At 34.2% G+C, this 26,125-nt stretch overlaps 1 protein-coding gene across 1 annotated transcript; it reads left to right on the forward strand.

The window, feature by feature from the left end:
* Nucleotides 1-16,206: 16,206 nt before the first annotated feature.
* LOC133197119 (protein AAR2 homolog) lies at nucleotides 16,207-24,819 on the forward strand. Its single transcript, XM_061332969.1, has 5 exons — nucleotides 16,207-16,252; nucleotides 22,238-22,416; nucleotides 22,575-22,678; nucleotides 23,690-23,786; nucleotides 23,988-24,819. The coding sequence occupies exons 1-5, from the start codon at nucleotides 16,250-16,252 to the stop codon at nucleotides 24,802-24,804; spliced, it is 1,200 nt and encodes a 399-aa protein (XP_061188953.1). The 5' UTR covers nucleotides 16,207-16,249; the 3' UTR covers nucleotides 24,805-24,819.
* Nucleotides 24,820-26,125: the final 1,306 nt, after the last annotated feature.

A 26,125-nucleotide genomic window follows, 5' to 3' on the forward strand; every position in this document is an offset into this window, starting at 1 on the left:
ACAAAGGCCTTGTCAGCACATACAACCTTTCATTAAGTCAAATGCTGACTGACGATTTTCATACTAATTGTTAGGCCATTATTTATACACTGAACTTGTGTAGTAGAGGTACTTTTATTAAGAATTATAAAAGTTGAAATGATTTTAAATGAAATAAAATAAATATTAGATACTTAGTATAAATTAAATAAACTAAATAAACTATTAAATATGTTATAAATGCATAAATGATAAGTTTTCTATTAAAGTTTCATTCTGTTCATTCTTTACTAACATGGGTATTTAGTGACATAGTTATACACCCCTTTTGGATCCACACCTGTACATATACTTTTACATGACCACACACACATCTATTGGTCAGATTTTGAAATGGTTAGATTTCATTGGTTGAAAGTTTAGTCTTTGTGGGGTACTGAGTTTTATTCAGAATTAGCTCAAGACTTAGAATGGAGAAGACATAGTTATATTGCTGCTAACTTACTTTATTCAAAGACCTAAGACAGTTCCTGAAAATGTAAGTTTTTATCTTTTTATGCCTTAAGATATGTTTTCCATAATTTATGTGAAATAGGTGGAAAAAAACATAATATTTCACTTTTAAATGTTAACATATTGAATTATCTGTCTGTATAATCAGATGTAGATAAATCTGATGGAGTTTTCTTATTAATTAATTTGTATATATACTTAGAAATATTTTGATGTGGATATTTTGGTGATTAAACTAATTTGAATATCTATTGATTATGAGAAAGGTATTTGTAAAGAACAAATCCTGATTATTTTATTTATTGTACATAGGTAACACCATAAGTAAAGAATTAAATTATTGCTTTGGAGAAAGTTCAGTTCCATAAATTGGTATGTCTATCTGTATATATATTTTTTTTATGATTTGTACAGAAACATAAAAGAAAGATAACTCTTCACAAGACTGTTAAGAGTAATTATGTTGTAAGAGTTAACTCCCTTATATAGAACATATCGAGTTAAATTGATAAATATGATAAATAATTGTTCAAGGGAAGACAGATAATTTGTTATATTTTTATGATCAGAATGTTAGATAATTGATATATTGTTTGTACATATTTTTATGACGCATTTTGTATATTGCAGGACATTTCCATTATTCCATTATCCATTTTCCATTATTCCATTATCCATTTTCCATTATTCCATTAGTCCATTAGTCCATTTTCCATTATCCATTTATCATCAACTAGACATGTCACCATAATAAAATGTAAAATTTAAAAAGCTACAAGTGTGTTTTCCATCATTGCCGGGAATACCCGCTACAAAATGGCGCCCAACGTAAAATCCATTCCATAGATGAGCAACTAGACTGGTAGGCCTAATTCCGGAAATATCCGATCAACCAAGCGCTTTTGTGACACTGATCAGTGACTGTGAGTAATTCATTCGAATTTTCTCTATTGACATTCACGTGCAGGCCACAGACCATAACAACGCTGGATTAAAGTAAATTTATTTGATTAACATTATATTTAGTGGTTGTTTACTTATTTATTCAACAAGATACTATATTAAGTGCAGAGAATATTTACTTTTGATACAATATTGCCTGGCCAGTTAAAGAGTTCAGAGTTTGAAAACACGTGTTGTTAAAAACAAAGACAGATTTTTCGGCCGTTTCACATTGTTGATTTTTTTTTCCATATTATTATTCATTCATTATTATAACAATTATTTAGAACAAATATTTAAAATATTTTGACTCAGACAAGAGAAAACGGACTGACACAGTTACAGTTAGCAGGTTGTGTTGGATAGTGTATAGAGGAAATTCGGGTAGGTGTGATTGTCATACATTAGTGCAGTTGAGAGTTTAGGTATACAGTGAATTTGAGTTTATATAGTGAATACAAAACCACATTTGTTCTCACATTAATCTCAAACATTAGAAATACAGAATCTGATCAGAAGTTTGTCTGTCATGGTGTCCACTTAGTTTAGTGTTAAGCTACTAACATCATTAGCTTCTGATACTTTCCATTTAAAAAAAAAAAAATTATAAACATGGTTTAAAATCGTGTAACATTTTGTGTGTTTATTGCAAAATGTAAATTGTTTAAAACAATTTAAATCAAACAAGAGTTTATTGACAGTCAATCAACGCGTCGGTTTATTTGTTTCATCTGTCAGTTAGATGCGCGTCGGTTTCTTTGAGTTGTCATTTTTTTACTTGCATGGTATACAATTGCAATTTTTGCATTGATTAGTCAAATATCTGCATGATTTGGTATTTATTATTTATTACCATCATGGCAGAGCTTACAGAAACAGAAATGTCTGATTTGTCGTCTACATTTCAGGCATTAGACATCAAGCCTGAAGGTAGTACTCCTGAAGAATTTAAAAACTGGGTTTTGAAATATGCTGAATCCTTAAAGAAGGAATTACCCAGTCCGTCTGTTCATGCTAGTCCTAGTATTGACCATGACCTTGCCCCTTCTAGTCCTAACCCATTCCTTGTCCCTCCCAGTCCTAACCCCTTTGCCAATGACCTTACCCCTCCCAAGCCTGGTCCATTTGCCCGTGACCTTACCCTGACCACTTCCTCAACCCACATTCCCTTAAGTGGTGTCCCTAAAATATCAGGGTTTGCAGGTGACAAAAAGGGTGATGTTTTATACGATCAATGGAGATATGAGGTAAAGTGTTTACAAGCAAATGGTTTTTCAGAAAATATTATTTGTTTAGCAATCAGGAGATCATTGCGTTCTCCAGCAAGTAGAGTGCTTATGCGTCTAGGGCCTAATGCAACAGTGGAGGAAATTTTAAACAAACTAGACAGTATTTATGGCATTGTTGAGGAAAAAGAAACATTGCTTGCCAACTTCTACAGTGCGAAGCAGGGAGAAAGTGAGGATATCTCAACATGGGGATGTAGACTGGAAGATTTATTGAGTAAAGCTGTCATGCGAGGGCAAGTAAAACAAGGTGATGAAAATGAAATGTTAAGAAACATGTTCTGGAATGGAATGAAGCCTAGTCTTAAAGATATATCAGGCCATTTACATGACAAATATCTTGATTTTGATGAGTTACGAATGGCAATGAGAGTACTCGAGCAGGACAAAGAGAAAAGAACTGAATCTGAAAAACAGTCAAAGCCTCTTCCATCAAAGAGAGTTACTGTGGAAAGAAAACAGGAGGATACAAATGATTTAAGATGTATAGTAAACAGACTATCTACAGAGTTAGAGGAGATGAAGAGAGAAAGGAGAAATGATCAGTACAGAGGCAGAGTAATGACAAGAGGAAATTACACTCCACGATACAGAGCTCCTAACAGATTCAGAGGTCAAACGTCTTACAGATTTCAGGCTCCTCAGATGCAACAGAATAATAGATTTCAGACTTCTCAACCCACAGCATCTGAGGAAGTTGTATGCTGGAGATGCGGTCAACAAGGTCACCTCCAAATTGGATGTAGAGTTAGAGTCGACCATTCAAGAGGAAATTTAAACGGATACCGACCTTCGGCAAGGGGCCGACGATAGGTCGAAGACTACAGAGCCCCATGTACCAGCCAAAATTAATTGGTGAATCAACTGAGACAGAAATTCTGATTTCACAGATTAAAGCTAAAGCCTTACTAGACACAGGATCAACTGTATCCACAATTTCAAAATCATTTTATGATAACAATCTGCAAGAAAATCCTATTCATCCAATACAAGATTTCATCAACATTGAGTGTGCAGATGGAAATTCTCTCTCTTACCTAGGGTATATTGAAATAGAAATCCAGCCTATAGGAATTCCCAGATGTCATCCTTTACCGTGCCTTTTCTTGATTATACCAGATTCAAATTACAGCAAAACAACTCCAATATTATTAGGAACCAACATCATCAATTTATTTCTCAACAACACACATCAACAGTATGGAGAGAAGTTCTTACAGGAAACAGCACTACAAACACCATGGTTTTTAGCTTTTAGAAGTTTACAGTTGAGAGAAAAAACACTGATGAAGCAGAATTTTAGATTAGCCATAGTAAAATCAGCTGAACAACAGACAATCACCATCCTTCCAAATAGTCAAGTAGTCATTAATGGGTATGCAGATAAGAAGATCCCATACCACACAACCTGTGCATTACTGCAATCAACAACATACTCCAGAATTCCAACTGATCTTGACATTGAACCTTCTGTGGTGAACTTCAACTTCAGAGAAAATCAAATCATACCAGTTAATATTAGCAACTTAACAACAAGAACAGTGACTGTTAATCCAAAGGCAATACTTTGTGAGCTTCACCCAGTATCCATCACAGAACAGCCTCAACATTTACAACAGGAGGAGATAACTCATTTGCAGGAAGTGAAAATTTCTACTGACAACTTATCATCTAGTCAGATACAGGAAGTACATGAACTACTCAGAGATTACAAGGATATATTTTCAAAAGGCGAGACTGATATCGGGTTTAATGACACCGTGAAGCACAGAATAGATTTATTAGATGAACAACCTTTCAAGCAGAGAACGAGGCGAATACCACCTGCTATGTTTGAAGAAATCAGAAACCATTTACAGATGCTGCTAAATTCCAACATCATAAGAAAATCAAGTTCACCATTCTCAAGTAATGTAGTAATAGTCAGAAAAAAGGACAACAAACTAAGAATGTGTGTAGATTATAGACAACTGAACCAAAGAACAAAGAAAGATGCCTATGCATTGCCACGGATAGAAGAAATTCTTAATGCACTTTCAGGAAATAAGTATTTCTCAGTTTTGGACATGAAGTCTGGCTACCACCAAGTTGAGATCTTAGAAGAACATAAAGAACGAACAGCTTTCACCGTGGGACCTCTCGGTTTTTATGAATTTAACAAACTTCCATTTGGACTATCAAACAGCCCAGCAACATACCAACGGTTGATGGAGAGCTGTCTAGGAGACCTACATTTGAATATTTGTTTTATTTTTCTTGACGACTTGATCATTTTCTCGAGATCTTATGAAGAGCACATTCACAGATTACAACTAGTATTTGATAAACTTAGAGAATCAGGCCTGAAACTATCACCAAAGAAGTGCAACCTATTTATGAAGAAGGTTAAGTATGTAGGCCACATTGTTTCAGAAGAAGGCATAGAAACGGATCCAGAAAAGGTGCAAAAAGTCTTAGATTGGCCAACTCCTAGTACACCAGAAGAAATAAGAAAGTTTATTGGTTTCATCGGGTATTATAGGAGATTTATTCCAAATTTTAGTAAAATCTCAAAACCCTTGACAGAAATGATGCCAAAATCAAATATCAAAAAGGAAAAGAAAGGAAAACATGCAACAAAGGAATTCAAATGGGGAATAGAACAGAAAGAAGCCTTCCAACACCTTAAGAAATGTTTAACAGAACCTCCAATTCTTGGATTTGCAGATTACAACCTACCTTTTGAATTACACACGGATGCCAGCAAGTTAGGACTTGGAGCTGTGTTGTATCAGGAACAACAAGGAAGAAAAAGAGTTATCAGCTACGCAAGTCGCAGTCTAAGTCCTACTGAGAAAAACTATGCAGCACACAAATTAGAGTTCTTAGCTTTGAAATGGTCCATTTGTGAAAAATTTCATGACTATCTTTATGGACATAAATTTACAGTATTGACGGACAACAATCCTCTGACATACGTACTGACAACAGCGAGACTTGACGCTGCAGGACATAGGTGGCTAGCAGCTTTATCTGTTTATGATTTCAATATTATTTACAGGCCTGGAAATCAGAACCAAGATGCAGATGCTCTATCAAGAAGACCTACTAATAATGATTTTGAATCTATTTCTACAGATTCCATCAAAGCAGTTTGTAAAGCAGTTCATGCAGAGCCACTTGTAACATCTTTGTCTTTAGATACCTCAATTTTTGATCAAAATTTTTCTCAACAGGATGTCATCGACCAGCAGATTGATTGGTACAATGTTCAGAGAAATGATCCAACTCTTAGATCATGGATCCATTATGTAAAGCTGCAAAAGAAACCTAGACTTGAGGATTTGCCATTTCAGCCTGACTCACAAGCATTAGTTAGGAATTTCAACAAACTTAGACTAATCAATAATATTCTTTACAGGGAAACAACTTCATTCGACAACTCTAATCAACAATTGGTAATACCAAGAAGATTCAAAGACAAAATTTTGATGGAATTACATAACAAATTTGGACATCCAGGAAGAGAAAGAACATCATCTCTAGTGAAAGACAGATTTTATTGGGTAGGAATGCACCAAGACATTGAAAACTGGATAAAGAACTGTAACAGATGTGTGCATAGGAAGGCAACAAATCAAAAGGCACCACTGGTTAACATCAATTCATCTTATCCACTAGAACTGGTCTGCATGGATTTCTTGACATTAGAGATGAGTAAAGGAGGATATCAACATGTACTCGTCATAACAGACCACTTTACTCGTTTTGCGCATGCGGTTCCAACTCGCAACATGACTGCAAAGACAACAGCAGAGGCATTGTACAACAATTTCATCACTTACTACGGAATTCCAACCAGAATACACTCAGACCAGGGAGCTAATTTTGAGAGCCAAATCATAAAAGAATTATGCCAGATCACAGGAATGAAAAAGTCAAGGACAACTCCTTACCATGCTATGGGTAACGGACAATGTGAAAGATATAATAGAACTTTACTTAACATGCTAGGAACCCTGAAACCATCACAGAAACAGAACTGGAAGCTGTACATTAACCCATTAGTACATGCATACAACTGCATCAAGAATGAGTCAACAGGAGTTTCCCCATATTTCCTTATGTTTGGACGTGAACCAAAATTACCTATAGACATAGAGTTTGGCTTGAAGAAAGAAGAAAAGAAATCAGTATCTAAGTACATCAGTAACTTGAAAGAAAACATGAAAGCAGCTTATGAACTAGTAAACAAGATAACAAAGAAATCACAGGAAAGACAGAAAGAAAGTTATGATAGGAGAACTACAAATGCAGAAATACAGATAGGAGACAGAGTATTAGTAAAGATTGTAGCGTTTGATGGGAAACACAAAATAGCAGATAAGTGGGAAGAAGAACCTTACCTAGTTATTGACCAACCAAACTTAGAAATTCCAGTTTATAAAGTACAAAAAGAAACATCAAAAGGAAAAACCCGGACATTACACAGAAACCTACTACTCCCTATTGGACATCTAGATTCATATGAAACCAATTTAGAAGAATCATCAACATCACTTTCCAAACCTACTCCTAAACCCAGGACAAGGCAAACATGGAAAAAACAAGAACAGGTTCAAGAGAAAACACCAGAGACTAAAGAATTAGAAGATGAAAGAGAAGTTAGTTCTGATGAAGAGTCAGAAATAGAATTTATCCCAGTACCGGTACCAAGGATTCCTGAGGTTAACGTCTCAGAAGATGTTGGTAAGCACTCAGGAAAGCAGAGAGTACAGAGATCAAAAGACCAGACAGTACAGAGCCCTAGAGAGCAGAGAGTACAGAGCCCTAGAGAGCAGACTGTACAGAGCCCTAGAGAGCAAACTGTGGACCAGAGAGAACAGAGACAGGAAAGAGAAGCAGAGGAAGAAATACAGCATCATGATGCAGAGGAGAAAGCAACAGAGCAACAGCCAGTACAGATAGAGGCAGAGCAACAGCAAGAACATGCTATAGCTGATGTAAGTCCTAGATCTGAAGATAAAGAACAAGAACCTGTACCAGTGTTACCGAGGAGGAGTACTAGGGAGAGAAGAAAACCTGATTGGTTAAACCCCCAGGAATATGTCTTAGCACAGCAACAGCATCAAGATGAATGGATGAAGAAATGCGATTATCTACATCGTTTGAAAGCAGCCTCAGAAATGAAGTCATATGAGAATGACATAGTTCAAACCATGCTGGATATTTTAAAGAAAAGCTAATCTGATTTTAATTGTACATATTTATTTTTATTTCAGATATTCCAGTAAACGAGAAGAATCGCAGGAACAGAACAAAATACAGTCAGTAAGTCCATTAGAGAAATGACGGGGACGTCATTTTCTAATGGGGGGGAGTTTGTAGTAGAGGTACTTTTATTAAGAATTATAAAAGTTGAAATGATTTTAAATGAAATAAAATAAATATTAGATACTTAGTATAAATTAAATAAACTAAATAAACTATTAAATATGTTATAAATGCATAAATGATAAGTTTTCTATTAAAGTTTCATTCTGTTCATTCTTTACTAACATGGGTATTTAGTGACATAGTTATACACCCCTTTTGGATCCACACCTGTACATATACTTTTACATGACCACACACACATCTATTGGTCAGATTTTGAAATGGTTAGATTTCATTGGTTGAAAGTTTAGTCTTTGTGGGGTACTGAGTTTTATTCAGAATTAGCTCAAGACTTAGAATGGAGAAGACATAGTTATATTGCTGCTAACTTACTTTATTCAAAGACCTAAGACAGTTCCTGAAAATGTAAGTTTTTATCTTTTTATGCCTTAAGATATGTTTTCCATAATTTATGTGAAATAGGTGGAAAAAACATAATATTTCACTTTTAAATGTTAACATATTGAATTATCTGTCTGTATAATCAGATGTAGATAAATCTGATGGAGTTTTCTTATTAATTAATTTGTATATATACTTAGAAATATTTTGATGTGGATATTTTGGTGATTAAACTAATTTGAATATCTATTGATTATGAGAAAGGTATTTGTAAAGAACAAATCCTGATTATTTTATTTATTGTACATAGGTAACACCATAAGTAAAGAATTAAATTATTGCTTTGGAGAAAGTTCAGTTCCATAAATTGGTATGTCTATCTGTATATATATTTTTTTATGATTTGTACAGAAACATAAAAGAAAGATAACTCTTCACAAGACTGTTAAGAGTAATTATGTTGTAAGAGTTAACTCCCTTATATAGAACATATCGAGTTAAATTGATAAATATGATAAATAATTGTTCAAGGGAAGACAGATAATTTGTTATATTTTTATGATCAGAATGTTAGATAATTGATATATTGTTTGTACATATTTTTATGACGCATTTTGTATATTGCAGGACATTTCCATTATTCCATTATCCATTTTCCATTATTCCATTATCCATTTTCCATTATTCCATTAGTCCATTAGTCCATTTTCCATTATCCATTTATCATCAACTAGACATGTCACCATAATAAAATGTAAAATTTAAAAAGCTACAAGTGTGTTTTCCATCATTGCCGGGAATACCCGCTACACTTGTCTACGGATTTTTCCGGTTTTTTGTTTCCCGATCATGACAAGGAGAACACGGCGGGTGTGACTGGTCGGCAGGGGATGCTCACCCCTCCGTGGCACCTGATCCCAACTCTAAATTTTGAGGTGGTGTTGGCTCTGCTCAAAGTTTGTATCGTTTCATTGGTTGATTGATTGATTGTATGTTGTTTAATGTCCCATTCGAGAATTTTTCACTCATATAGAGACGTCACCATATACCGGTGAAGGGCTTCAAACTTGGACCTTCACTGGGCACTCAGGGTCATTGAGCAGTGAGGGTTCTTTATCATGCCAACGCCTGCTGTGACACGGGGCCTCGGTTTTTAAGGTCTCATCCGAAGACCCGCAACTTTCACTTCAAAGTGCCGAGCGCTTCGCGAAGGAACAGTTCCTTCCAATTTTTTTATCGACTTAGGTCAGTCGCGGCAGAGATTCGAACTCACGACCTTCCGATTACGGAGCGAACGCTCTACCGATTGAGCTACCGTGACGGCCCATCCTGTGTGTCAGAGATTATTCCATTATCTTCTAGATATCGCTGTATTCTGTTGTTTAAAACTGAACTATAGCATTTTGCAATGACTGATAATAATTAAGCTGATTTCTCTGTAGTTCAATGGCATTCTTGTGTCAATTGCCTTTTGGAAATGGACGATAGGATTTCGGTGACTCGAGAATTTTTCACTCATATAGAGACGTCACCATATACCGGTGAAGAGCTTCAAATTTTGACCTTTACTCGGCACTCAGGGCCATTGAGGAGTGAGGGTCCTCTATCTGTCAACGCCTGCCGTGACATGGGGCCTCGGTTTTTAAGGTCTCATTCAAAGGACCCGCAACTTTCACTTCAAAGTGCCGAGCGCATGGCGAAGGAACAGTTGCTACGCATTTTTTATCGACTTAGGTCAGTCGCGGCAGAGATTCGATCTCACGACCTCCCGATCACGGAGCGAGCGCTCTACCGACTGCTACCGTGAAAGGTGACTCCAAATAGAAGGGACTCTACCAGTTTCATAACAGAACATAAATAACACATGTAGCACTTTAGAAACGGAGTTATTTTTGAGAACTTCATTACAGATTTGATCGATTCCTGGGCTCTTTCTGTTTTTTAAATAGGAAATAACTTTACTCACTTCAGTTTTGTTCAACATTTTTTTCGATATAAATAATGGATCCAATGAGTTGCCTTCCTGGATTTGTTTATATGGAAAAGCTTGATTGTAGAATACATCGTCACAATTTCCATTTGGGTTATTTTATAGATTCTTGAATGCAGACTCCCAATTTTGTAAGACTCGGTCCTCATATAGAATATTTCCATCATCATTCACATGTTCCATCGGAATGCTGACATTTCTTTTCGGTCCGAGTTTAAATTTGTAATTCCTTCCAGAAGGCACTTGAATTCTCTGTATTAAGTGTTTCAATGTATTCTCTGTATTAAGTGTTTCAATGTTTAAGGCTAAAATCACGTCTTTAATTTCTCTTGTGAAATCTTTACGGAGGTATTTTTCACTTTTATTTAACTTTTTTCATAGTTCTGAGAGTTCGTGATTCCAGTATTCTTTATTGTACTTCAGTCGTTTTCGTGTTTTTTTTTTGGGGGGGGGGGAGGGGGGGGGGGAGATGCTTCAAAAATGGTATTTTTCTTTCATTTCAGTTGTAATAATACTACACAGTTTGTCGTAGAATCTGATATTGTTAGGCCATTATTTACACACTGAATTGTCGACGGATTTTCCCGTTTTCCCCGATCATGACAAAGAAAACACTGCGGGTGTGACCGGTCGGCAGGGGATGCTCACTCTTCCATGGTACCTGATCCCACCTCTGATGTTTTTGGAGGTTCGTGTTTCCTCTGCTCCCCATTTGTATTGTTTAAATGGACTTTATGCTTGAGTACTGTTCGTTACATCCATATTTCTTTTTTCTATTAAATTCTTGGCAATTTATTCATTTTACAACGCAAAACCACGGATGAAGGCGTACATTTTAAAACAACGACTTCTTCAAATTCAGGTATTGTGACAATGCCATTAATTGAGAACACCAAAATTCAAAATTCAGCTTAGTTTTCAACTGTGAAATTCGGATATTAATTGTGTATCAATTGTGTAAAACAATGGGATTTGAAGGATTTTACTCCAACCATTCTTTAAGCTTGATTTTTGTTTTCTTTTGGTGAAATTGGAATATTATTTCAGATATTTTTTTATTTAATTTACAACAAACAGTTTGTCCATTGTGCACAGATTCTGTGGGATTTTACTCAAGCCACTCTTTAAATATAAAGCAACGAAGATCGACACTCGCTCAAACAACGCGGGACTGAATGGGCAAATGGTCACAAACCACCGAACGAAAATACAAAAATACAGAATTACATCACAGAATTAATTAAAATTTGGTAAGCGGAATAGTTAAAGGTGTAAAAATAGATGTTCATAATAGCAAAAAAGCCAATGGTTGTGTGGAAGGAAATGCATGCATCTGATTCTTCTTTTGTGTTCCCAAGGTTCTGTGAATAATCCATGTATTATATTGTTGTGAAATGAATAGTAATGAACGGTGACTTTATGAAATTTAAGATCGGTGCCACGGATTCTTCTACAATATTTCATATGAGACATTCAGTTCACATTTAAAAATGTAAAGGAATTTGTTTATTTAGAATAGATAGTTTTCATATGACATATTTTCTCTCCGAGGTATTTCCCTTCACGGCCATCTTGGTAGTCAACCTGGTAATTTTTCCTCTTTGTCTTACCAAATCTATGAGGGTTTAGCAGAAATATTTGGGGAAAAATCTTTATAGAATAAAAATTATGAAATTGAGGAAGCTTTAACAAATGTATATTTTTCAGAAAAACAATGCTTTCTACCCTACAATGGCCAGTATAAAAAGTTAAAGTTGGTTGAATAATGAAGGAATATGAGCATGTTGACCTCCAATATGGTAGCCAACGGGAAATACATGTAACTCTTGCTAATTTGGGCCTACTGAAAACTATCTATAGATGCAATGAAAGATTAGAAGAAATTCAAGTACGTTTTTAAATTTATGTACCAAATGTTCTTGTTTGATTATAAATAGAACGATATTGGAATCATTTAAGAAATACCAACAGTATCAATACCAATACTATGGTAATGGGTCACTGGCCATGAGAATATTTTTAGAAAAAAAAATGAAGAAAAAAAATAAGCAAGCGATTTTGCACTTTTTTTTTCATTTGTCAAGGAAAGTCAAAGTCTAAAATCCAAGTTTTCAATTGATAATGATCATCTAATGCTTTCTATGATTTGTATTTTTTTTTTTTGCTCTTGAATTTGGTGTATCTATAGTCCAGATGGTTGTTCGATTTCAAAAATATGACTTGGTTCTTAAAATGCTCTTTTGTCCTGGCTTGATGGGCGGAGTTTCTAGAAAAATGTGAGTTATGTACAGATAATCTACACTTTTAACAAAATTTAAGAAATCACATCTAACTATGGTACAACAAAAGATGACGTCACAAAAATGTTTTTTTTTAAATATTTATTATAAATCAGGGATTTATCAGTACCTTCTCAGGGGCCGAAATTCGGCCCCATTCCCAATTGAAAATGAGTTCAGTTTTTCCCAGTTTGGCAGTTTATTTTCCCAATTGGTTAACAATGCTTTTATATTTAATTATCTTGGGAAAACACAAAGTAAAATTGTCAGATTGTCTGTAATTTTCATCTATTTAACTCATTTAGCAAAGCTACAGTCATGACACATGTTTAAAAACACTGTAAAAACATCGCCAACTTTTAATCCGAATTTCCTCCGTTTTTCTGAAAATGGTGATATTGTGTAATTATATAGATTTACTAAGTTATTTCTACCTACTCAATTGATCTACGAGTGAATGGTAAGGACTGTAGGTAATATTTCAAATAGAAAAATTTATTTTCAATGCGTTAATACATATTAAAAGAGGACTTTGAGAAAATGTGTACTTAGTATAATTTTTTGCAGGAGGTTTATAATCTCCAGAAACAGATTCTGTAATGACCTAAATTAGAATCTCATATACACATGTACTACCCTAAGTTGTATAAACACTTTATACTCATTGAAGTCAATTTTACTTTTATTAGTCTGTACTAGCTATGTTATTCATAATTGATCCTGTATGAAGTTGGATCATATTTAATTGTCTGTTTGGTTCATGCTGAAATGTTAAATGAATTACACCTGATTACATGATTTAAGCAACATTTTTAATTTTTCCCAATTTCATCAAAAAGCCGATAATTTTTTCCCAATTTCCCCAAAATGGCGTTTCCCAAAATAGGCTGATAAATCCCTGTAAATCACCAAGTGATTGCAGTACACAGCCATCTCAAAGAAGATATCATTGATAGTTTTATATACTGATAATATTAGATAGATTAATTGTGAATTTTTATGTGGTAGTTTCTTTTCAAGTTTGTTGTAGTTTGGAATAATTTTCTTTTCTTTGATTCGCCTTTTTTCTTGCATATTCAAATTTATTTCAAATCATGGACCTGTGTAAAACTCCTGATTATCATATTAGAATGATTTATTTAAACAGTTAAAAAAAAAACAACAACAAACAAACAACAACAAAAAGCCAATAATGTCGGAAACGAAATATATATATATATATATATATATATATATATATATATATATATATATATATATATACAGTGCTTACGGTAGTTCCGGATCATCGGTAGTTCCGGATCACTTTTTTGTGTATTAATTCTTTTAAAAATAATTGTTGAAGAAAAATTATTATCGATATATCACATGCGAAGAATAGGGGGTATTACTACTTCCAATAAAAAATCGAACTTTACCATGCACGATTTCGATACTTAGTTGCATCAGAAATAAAGCGCCCCAAAGAGGAAGATCGGTGTTTTGACAGTTTTACACGTGCTTTTTAAGAAGAGCTGTTCTTTTTGTTATACATAAGACGAGTAAGGAATTGATTGAACCTCATAAAATGTTTACTTGTTATATATTCTACTTCACCATATATAAGAAACTTATATCAATTAAACCTGTATATTTAAAACAAATAAACACCGTGAACCCACCGTTAGTGCAGTTCCGGATCACTTCACTCCGCAAGAAGGATTGTCTCAAACATCGTTTAATCACGTTAACTGTATTATTTTTTATGATCACTTTTTTGTGGTGAACACATTATCAAAATAAAATTAAAATAAAATATTTAATTTCTTTTGTTATTCAATCTCATTCCAGCACAGAATACTGACAACAAACACGTACAGTCATGTACATGTCAGAGCTGCGTATTTTAAAGGATTTGCAATGTATAGAAAAAAATATTATGTAATTTTTTTTTATGTCTTAAAGAAAAAGTAAACTCCGTAATTATCATTTTGTACATTGTTTTTTAAACCTCTACAATCCACTGTAAATTGTTGGTGATATTCAACTAATAAACGATTTTTAAAAAAAAAAAAATCTTAATTCATCAGTTAGAACTGCATGAATGCTTCGATCTATACTTCAATCTATTTTTCGAAAAACATGCATGTCTGATATTTATTTCAATTTAAATCACATTTACTTCTGTTATCATGGTTATAATAAATCCACCAATATATATATCTTTTTTTTTTTTTATATCACCAGCTTCAAATTAAATCTTAAGATATGGCCCGGTTCGTCATGTTCGTTGGAATCTGATCAGGTGTTCGATATTAAATTAATTTAACTTTTTTTCCCTAAAAGATGAATGATTATCACACTTTAACTGCATAATCCATATTCATAATTATACATAATGACAAATTATTGAAATATTTCCCATAAAAAAAAAAACAAACAAACAAATTTATATAACAGTTGAAATTTACTATTTCTTCATCTTTCTAAATAAGGCCTAGATAAAGAGTTTAATTTCTATTCCATTCTGTGAAAAAAAAATGTTTGTTAAAAAATTTATATTTATTTACATATATTATAATAAATATCAACATAAAAAGCATATTAATGTATTCGGTACGAAACATCACTTCGCAAACCATATCAGCGCTAAAGAGAATCGGCGCAAACCATCATGTAGCAAACCATGCACCGGTGCCAAACATCCCGTTACTGGTAATAAGAACAGGCACTCCCCAGCCTAATTGTTTAAAATATATATCTACTACACTATATAGTATAGTAATATATATATTTTAAACAATCAAGCTGGGGAGAACCTAATGGTAATTACCGTGATCCGCAACTGTCGTAAGTGATCCGAAACTGTCGTAATTTTAGTTGTTGAATACACTTCGGTTACTTACGAAAGCCGAGTAATAAATTAATAAATCTCATTTTATATGAAAGGTACGAGAATGGGCTCTCAACAGTACGTAAATATTTATATTAATCTCGTTATTAATTTTCACTACCAATGTATAAATGAAAACTGATCCGGATCTACCGTAAACACTGTAGAATAGAATAGAATAGAATATTATTCAACCAATTTGGGCCCACAGTGGAGCATAAAGATGAACAATGTCCGAAATCATAGTCATAAATAACAATAAACAGAACAAAACAAACAATTGTATATTGAACAGAGAGTTAGCTGTCAACTTTTATGATGCATAAAATGTATACAAATAGTATATGTACAATGACTGTAATATTCCTATATTGTACTATGTTGTTTTCTCATATATATATATAAATAGATATAGTATGTAATGTTCATTTACTATAGTATATATACAGAATGGAAAACAGAAACGTTTATAATACGTATGAAATTTCTTATGTGACTATGGGATATTTTGAGTCTGTCATGGTATGAAATATCATGGGACGAACTCCGAGAGCGAAACAAATCGGTGCGAAATACCCAAGATTGTTTACAAACGTTTGCATGCCGTTTTGTGAATATTGTAAATATAGTCATGGTAAGCGGTGATACATGGATTATACTTGATCTGGCAAGGCGTATTAATGAGATTTTGTCTGTATTTGTTTTTTAATTGTGTTTTTTTTTCAATTTTGCTGAATCAAGTTAGTCATATTTGATAGTGCAGAGGAAATTCGCTATAAATAGATGTATGCACAACCAACCTCTGTCTTTGGAAATATAAATAAAATTATAATGAGCCAACCCACCATGCTGATACTGACCTTCAGATTCTAACATTACAGATTCCACAAAAGTTCAAGCCTTCTCATTTTAAAAGCCTTTCTTCTTCAGATTTGTTTATGTGTATTTCATTGAAGCACAGTGTAATTAATTATAATTGCTTGGATTGGAGTTCGGAGTCAACTTTTAGAGTCTGAGATTTTTTGAAAACATGAATGAAAAATGTTAAAGACGTATTATTGTGAAAGTCTTCATAATATTTTTGTATGAATGTTGGCATTTCAAAATGAAAATCTTCCATCAGCCTTGTACCTCAAATCACTTGACTCTGCCATGATCATGCAGGGGCCCGTTTTACAAAAGAACTTATGACTAAGACCAAAAACTTCAGTTGATTGTAAGATTTTGCAAAATTAATTATTCTGTTCAAAATTACTAGTGTTAAAGTATCTTTCCACATACCTTTTAAAAACATTAAAACCATTTTCTATTTAATGTAGATTAGAAAGTTATTAGCAGAATTAAATTTTGGTCATAGTCATAAGTTCTTTTGTAAATCAGGCCCCAGGAGCCTATTTGGTGTATTTGCATATCTGTTGTACATATTATTTAAATAGTGAGGATGTGGGCATATCACCCAGATTCCTATTGCATTTATATGACACAATATGTAATTATTTCAAAGAGAATTGCATTGCAATCTTTGTCGATTTGAAGGCTGAGTTAGTAATTTTATTAACCCTAGAAGGGCTACATAAAATTCACAGTAAAACTGAGTACATTTCAACTGCGAGCAAGTTTCTCTTTATACTAAAAATGTTCATGGGGGGCATTCTGCTGTGACACTGGACTTATTATAATACACAACGGGACATGAAATGGTTACCGGGTAACTACATGTAAATGAAGTTGGCAAACAGATTCAAAATTACAATATTTAGAAATACTTTTCATTAGAAAACAGAGAACTTTATTTTCGCGTAATTATGTGAGGTAGTGTGCTCGCAAAATTATCATTCTCGCGTATAGTAGTATTCCTAAAGACACCTGAACCCCTGACCCAGGAGCCATGAAATTCACAATTTCTGAAAAGGCAGCCATGCTCATCATAACTATGTTCTTAGTTACTTTATTTAATACCCAGAAGCAGAGAAGAAGATTTTCAAAGAATTAATGCATTTTCACAATATAGTCAATAGAGCCCCACCCTAACACCAGAACCCCAGACCCTGGGGCCATGAAATTCACAATTTTGGAAGAGGCACTCTTGCTCATCATAACTTATGTACTTGGTTACTTTATTTAATACCCAGGAGCAGAGAAGAAGATTTTCAAAGAATTAATGCATTTTCACTATATAATCAATAGAGCCCCACCCTTACACCAGAACCCCTAACCCTGGGGCCATGAATTTCACAATTTTGGAAGAGGCACTCTTGCTCATCATAACTATGTACTTAGTTACTTTATTTAATACCCAGTGGCAGAGAAGAAGATTTTCAAAGAATTAATGCATTTTCACTATATAATCAATAGAGCCCCGCCCTTACACAATTGAATTTCACAATTTTAGTAGAGGGCTCAATGCTTATTACAATGATACCAACAGTTTGACTGCTTGATGTCCAGGAGTAAAGAAGAAGATTTTTAAAGATTGCATTATTTTTAGTGGTTTTAGCCCCACCCCTCAGGCCCCAGGGGGGCAGGGACCATGAAATTCACAGTTTTTGTTTCCTTCACCCATAGATGCTATATGCCAAATTTGGTTGAAATTGGTTCAGCGGTTTCAGAGAAGAAGCTAAAAATGTTCAAATGTTAACACACAACGCACGCCGACGGATGAGAACGGATAGCAATAGGTCACCTGAGTGACTCAAGTGAGCTAAAAATAGGGTGATCAGGATCAACAAAATAATTAATCTAGTATTCATTGACAGTTTATAAATAAGGTTCTAATCTGTTCCCTATTTATCACTATCATCATATAGTATATCAAAAAACTATCAGTGCTTCTATGCTATTTTAATTCCTTGTTGAAATTTCTTACATTGGCCTCTCTTGGTCTTTGATGAACATTTAATAAGACAAGTTATTTTTGTTCCATTTTTATTTATCTATTACTTACAAGTCTACCTGATCATTAAAACTTGAAAATACTTTTTGTATAATACAATAAAAATTCTTGCATAATTCTCTTATTCTATTAACCTTTCATGTACATTGTTTACAGTGATTAATCATCAAAAGTAAACGGCAAAGGGGAATAACTCTTCTCAGTAGAATACAAATTAATAGAGCCCTGGCCAGGACCAGAACACTTGACCAAATGGTTCAGATGTTCAAAAATCTGGTAAAAATACCCTTCCTTATTAAAACTTTTAATCTTTTAGCCTCTGATATGCCCAGGTGCAGAGAAGATTTTTAAAGAAGTAATGCATTTTTACTACAGATTCACTAAATTATCAATAGAACCCCCTCCCCCCCCCCCTCCCCACCAAGAAACACTAGAGTCTCTCACCCTGGAACCAGACGTTTGCTCATCATAAGTAATCACTTTGTTTATCTGCTTAACACTAAGGAGCAGACAGAATTATTTAATAGAATTAATGCATTTTCAATATGTTATCAAGAGCCCCACCCTTACACCAGCACATCTGACCCGGGGTCATGCAATTCACTACTCTGGAAGAAGCACTCTTGCTCATCGTAACTATATACTTAGCTTCTTTGCTTTTTAACCAGAAGCAGAAAAGAATATTTTCAAAGAAATTCACTATATAATCAATAGAGCCCCCCACCCCAACCTTTGAACTAGAACCCTTGACCCTGGGGCCATGAAATTCAGAATTTTGGAAGAGGCATCCTTGCATATCATAACAATGTACTTAGTTTGTTTAATTATTACCCAGGGGCAGAGAAGAAGATTTTCAAAGAAAAAATTCACCTTCACTATAGGATCTATATAGCCCCACCCTAGAACCAGAACCCCTGACCCTGGGACCATGAATTTCACAATTTTGGAAAAGGCATCATGTCTTATCATAACAATGTACTTACTTGTTTGTTTTAAAAATACTCAGGAGCAGAAAAGAAGATTTTTAAAGCATTAATGCATTTTCACTATATAATAAATAGAGCCCGGCCCTAACATCAGAACCCCTGATCCAGGGGTCATGAAATTCACTACCCTTGCTTATCATAACTATGTATTTAATTTGTTTAAATAATACCAGGGTTCTCACTAGGATTTTGCCAACTTGAGTCCCAGGACTCAAGATTTCTGAGAAGGTTGCATCCCAGCTAAATTTGATGGTCCCAGAATAATTATGTTGAGTCCCAACTAAATTATTGCAGTATCCTTCCATCCAAACATCAATAAAAATCTTTATCATTTTATCAGTTTGTTTACGCAATATTAACATATTCAAGTATATAAACCATGTAAACTGGTAATGCATTCAAGCAACATTCTAAAATACACGCGTAATCAGTTGCCATAAAAATTAACTTGGTGTTTATAAAGCTAAAATTAACTGTTGCATAATCAACTAGTACCCGAAAGTTGACTGTATACAATCACAGGTGTCATGTGCAATGAGGCGTAACTAATCCTGTCAGTAGTCTGCACTGGGTGAAATTCACAAGATAATCAAGCCGCATTGTGTATACAAGCAGTAATTATGGTTTCTACATGTAGACACTCAAGATTCAAAAGTGTTTTTTTTTTTAAAAAAAAAAAAGAAGAAGCTGCAGTGTGTTTACAGCTGTCGGAGTTTGACATGCAACATTATTATGACTATGGACTAATAAACATGAAGTATCTTAATTATGATCAATCCCTGTTAAAAAAAAAAAAAAGAGAAATAAGTACAAGAAAAGTTATTTCTTGGATGAACTTTATGATAGTCACAGGAAGGTTTCGATTAAATATTTCTTTGACAAATCCTAACATCTAAATTCCCCGTTTTTGAAATTACCCGAATTTTCTCGCTAACGAGGACGCGTCCGATCATGAATCCGCGGACGCATCGATTTTAAGAACCTTGCGTCCCAAGTAATTTTGCTGCGTCTAGGACGCAGATTCTTGCGTTAATGAGAACCCTGTAATACCCAGGAGTAGAGAAGAAGATTTTCAAAGAAATAATGCACTTTCACTATATGATCTATATAGCCCCGCCCTAGCACCAGAACCCCTGACCCTGGGGCTATGAATTTCACAATTTTGGTAGAATCACTCTTGCTTATCATAACTATGTATTTAATTTGTTTCAATAATACTCAGGAGTAGAGAAGAAGATTTTCAAAGAAATAATGCACTTTCACTATATGATCTATATAGCCCCGCCCTAGCACCAGAACCCCTGACCCTGGGGCCATGAATTTCACAATTTTGGTAGAGTCACTCTTGCTTATCATAACTATGTATTCAATTTGTTTCAATAATACCCAGGAGTAGAGAAGAAGATTTTCAAAGAAATAATGCACTTTCACTATATGATCTATCTGCCCCCCCCCCCCCCCCGAACCAGAACCCCTGAACCCTCGGGCTATGAATTTCACAATTTAGGTAGAGTCACTCTTGCTTATCATAACTATGTATTTAATTTGTTTCAATAATACCCAGGAGTAGAGAAGAAGATTTTCAAAGAAATAATGCACTTTCACTATATGATCTATATAGCCCCGCCCTAGCACCAGAACCCCTGACCCTGGGGCCATGAATTTCACAATTTTGGTAGATGGCTCAATGCTTATTACAATCATGCCAACAGTTTGACTGCTTGGTGTCCAGGAGTAAAGAAGAAGATTTTTAAAGATTGCATTAATTTTGGTGGTTTTAGCCCCACCCCTCAGGCCCCAGGGGGGCAGGGACCATGATATTCATAAATTTTGTTCCGCTTAACACATAGATGCCATATGCTAAAATTGGCTGAAATTGGTTGAGCGGTTTTAGAGAAGAAGCTGAAAATGTTCAAATGTTAACACATGACGCACGACGACGGACGAAAACAGATAGCAATAGGTCACCTGAGTGACTCAGGTGACCTAAAAACGAAGCCGGTATAGTCCTTTGAGTATTAGCCAATCAGATTTCAGAGCATGCACATGCCCATGTTTTCTAGATATTTCACATGTCTTCCTTTTAAGAAGACTCGACACAATAAAGACCTACATGTACGTAAGAAATCTCAAACATTTCTATTGAAAACTCTTAGAGATAAAGCCATATAAGTATTAGCAAATCAGAGCCCAGCACATGTGCATGCATGCACTTGCATTCAATTTTGATAGTAGTACAATGTAGGAACCCATTATACCTATCTATTTTCTGAATTTCGTCCTGTTTTACTGAAAACTAAGAAAGTTAAAGCCATTTAAAGTTTAAACCAATAAATTGCAACACGTGTGCATGCGAGCGTTTTCAAAATATCTCATATATATCATAATGTAGAACCTCCTTATGTATGACCATGTTTTAAATTTAAAAGTATTTCGTCAAAAAGCAAGAAGGTTATTGAGATTTTAGTGTCAGCCAGTCAGAGCAAAGCACACATGCATGCTTTCTTGCTAATTCAACCACCTCATCTTGTCTACACCACCTAAACAATAGGTTCCAAAACTTTGTTTGGGGAACATAATAAGTTGTTGAATTAAAATATTAGAAATCTGTAAGCACCCTTTCTTTACGAAATCTTTTCCCAAAAATTTGATTTTAAATTTTATGAAGCCTGACAAGATCTTCATTTTATGACCTCTTTTTTTATCAATATGTACATGTATTTTAATGTTTCTATTGTAGGCTACTCTTGACATGGATCAGGAGACAGCTCAGGTTCTTTTCCATGAAGGGGCAACACTGGTGTGTTTGGATGTTCCAGAGGGGACAGAATTTGGAATTGATTACTCCTCTTGGACAGTGGGAGAAAAGTTCAAGGGGGTTAAAATGATCCCACCAGGAATCCACTTTGTTTACTGCAGGTATGGATTTCATGTCCAAGAATATACACTCTAAAATTCATCATATAAATTGAGTTGGTGGGGATGCCAGTATTTGTAGCAATGATGTCCAAGTCTTGGTGAAACTTCACATATTTTGAAAATGAAAATGTACTTGCATCAGATTATTTTCTTTTCAGTGCTAGAGACAGACAGACAGGAGAAGTATGTCCAAGAAGTGGTTCTTTCATCAACTTCCAACAGAAAGGAGTCATTGTTAGAAAATGGGATGGAATCAAAGATGGTATCTGCACATACCTGATAACATACAAATTGTTGACTGTGGTAAAAATTAGGGATGTCAACGAGTACCCGGTTAACCGGGTACTCGATCGAACGTCCGAGTATCGAATACTAAAAATGGTACTCGTTTACTCGGATGTATATTTTTCTTATTTCAAAGTATATATTTTCATCAAAACTTTATCAAAAAATAACTTAAATAATGCATACAGTAAATAACATGTCGTCATCTACATCTGTAAAACACGCGTTATCGCCTGTGGCTGGGTATATACGGTAATTAGTGACCAATCACCCAGCTGTTCTCACCTATTGCGGTCCTTAATTTTTGAATGGCTTCAATAATTGTTTTCATTGTACATCGTTTAAGTATGGTCTGTTATCTTCAAATCATTTTTAAATTATTTAGTTAATATACGACAGTGAAATTAGACATGCATAGAAATGCCATTTCCCACTTCCAAAGTTAGAAAGAATGAAAGATTTTAAAAAAATGTTGAAAGTCAGTTTGCATAGTAGGTTTAGTGTATACCGTGGAAACAACCAACATATGAAAAAAATATTAGACTAGCGATCCCAGCAACGTCCTTCTTTCTCTTTCCCTAATTTAATCATCACAAATCTGCATAACAGATTGTCCTCCTTTTGCGTTGCTCAGATAGATCCTAAACAAGAACTGTAAACCATTTGTAATTTTTTTGGTATAAATTGTGTCGTTTATATTCATTTGATAAATAAATTTAGTACCAAAAAATCATTTCCGTTGGAATCTATGTTTAAATACGTTTATAAATGTGATAAAAACAGCTTTGGGGTTTGACAGAGCTTGGCTCAAGAAAATTAACACACTTGTATTAATTTTACAGTTTTACCGAGTACCCGGGTACTCGATCGGAAAAATGTTCGAGTAACCGATTATCAAAAATTGACCGATCTGACATCCCTATTAAAAATCCATGCTATCGAACAATTTTATCAGAACTTAACTGAAAATTCTCTTTTTTTAAATCAGATTTGACAGAGGACAATGTCAGTGCTGTTGATGTTCAACGCATTCAGGACAATCTGAAAGAACTAGACAGATTTTTAGGCCCTTACCCTTATGACAAGTATGTAGCATTTTCATTTAATGGTCTGTTTGCCCCTTTCCTCAGATATTTTTGCTAAGTAATAGGGGGCACAATCAGTAATTAGATGAATAATGATAGAAATGGGATGTATTTGGCAAAATAAATACTCATGAACACTTAAAATTTCATCAAGAATACAATTTTAAAATAGTGAAAAACAAAAACAAAATCTCTTTGCAGGTTCAAGAAATGGGTGTCTCTCAGCAACTTTATCACTCCAGAGTTGGTGGACAAGTTACAGCCTCTCAGTAAAACAATATCTTCTGTCACTGACTTTGTGTCTGAGGTAAGCAACACTCAGACCCGAAGATCCCAGAGCACATCTTCTCAAGCCAAGAAAGCCAAGCTTTTAATTGATAAAACTGAGTCTATGGAAGATGACACTCAAGGGAATCAGGAAGAAAATGCAGAACCAGCCTCTCTGAAAGAAGCAGAGTCCAAGTTACCAGATATGAAAGTGCGAGAAGAAAGCAAAATCAGATTTAGTCCCATACCAAAGCTGAAATATCCCCCAGGCAGCTCTCCTGCTGAAATGACAAAATACAGTATGGACTCAAGTTATGTCTTGGAAAGCATACTAAGTTCATGTTACCATGACAGTGAAATGGGAATTCTTGGAGAAATTCAGTTTGCCTTTATATGCTTTCTGATTGGTCAGGTTTTAGATGCCTTTGAACAATGGAAGAATCTTGTTCATGTAATGTGCTCCAGTGAGGAATCACTGGCAAAACACTCTGCATTATTTTCAAACTTTATTGGTGTTCTTCATTTTCACATCCAAGAGACACCAGAAGACTTCTTTGTTGATATTTTATCAGAAAATAATTTCCTTACATCCACTTTACAAGTGTTCTTTTCCAATTTAGAAAACATTTCAAATGATAGTGGACTTAGGAAAAAAGGACTAAAGTTTCGGGACTACTTGACACAAAAATTCAAATGGGACTTTACTTCGGAGCCTGATGAATATGCACCAACTATTGTACAATTAGAGTAAATAGGTATAACAAGATGTACTTGAATAACTTTTATTTTGAAGTGAAAAATATGAGGTGAAAGTCATGTACATGGATATATATTTTGTTTTATTTGTCACAGGCCATGGTTAATTCAACTCAGCTTATATCTATTTATATTGATGACCTATAGAGCAAGTTTGAGTTTCATGTCAATCGACTCTGAAGAAAGCTTTCATACTTTTCCATATCTTTTATCAGTGCTCATTTTAAAAGAGACCAGAGGAGGTTATGTACAGTAAGGTGTCTGTCGTCCATCCTGACGATCTAGCTGTCTGTCCATAAATAATTCTTCAAAATGATACTCTTCCTTCAGTTTTTGGTCTTATTTCAATGTAACTTGGTACACAAGTAGACTACACTAAGAAACATTAATTCTGTGTATTGGTTTTTGATGAAAGGTATTGGCATGGTTACTAAAAATAGAAATATCTGTGAAATTCTTACAAAATGTTACTCTTACCACAGTTTTTGTCCAATTGCAATTAAACTTGACTCAGAGACAAAATTAAGGTCAAGATCCAGTAAATGAAAGAAGCCTACATATACTTCAAATTTGAGAAATAAATTCCTTCATTGATGCTTGTTATCTATAGCTTTGTCAAATAATAGTCAAATAGTGTGCAAGGAAGATGATCATATTCCTAAGTACAAAGATTTCAATGACTTTTCCACTCCTTGTGTCCTCAATGTGTCAATTTTGAATTAGCACATGTATTTGATAAAATAACACAAACTCTCTCTTTTCAATTTTCATTTATTTTTAATAGGACCTGACTGGTCAGATGTCATAGTGAACAAATAACGATGAAGAAACAATACATGTGGGCTCTCTCATACAGTAACAAAATTTCTAATAAAAAGATGTGCTTAATATATCTTCATACAGTCCCATACACATTGTACATACTTTGCCAATCACAAGATTAAAGGTTTAATTGCACATACTTGCAACAAACAAAGATCACAATAGCATGCCTGACTGTCAGCAATAAAACATTTGTTTTACATTCTAATGTTAACTAAAGGAACTTAAAGTTGAAAGCAGACTGAAAGCTTATTTAGTACAGAACATCATTTATGTGAAGGCTCTGTTCTTTCAATCAATGCTAACATAGGATAGCTTTTTTATTTATTGAAAATGTACAAACAAAATATGGATAGAACCTTTTTTCTAGCATTCTCAAATACTTCCTGAATAAAAACCTGTATTTTCTGGAAAAGTAAGAATAAATTATCTTTATATGACTTTCCAAGCCATTTAAAAATATAAACATTTAAATATATACATTAACAATAATG

Source organism: Saccostrea echinata, unplaced genomic scaffold (assembly GCF_033153115.1).
Source record: "Saccostrea echinata isolate AGI-Se365-2 ecotype Australia unplaced genomic scaffold, CSIRO_AGI_Sech_v1 ptg000030l, whole genome shotgun sequence".
In the NCBI taxonomy this organism is placed as follows: Eukaryota; Metazoa; Mollusca; class Bivalvia; order Ostreida; family Ostreidae; genus Saccostrea; species Saccostrea echinata.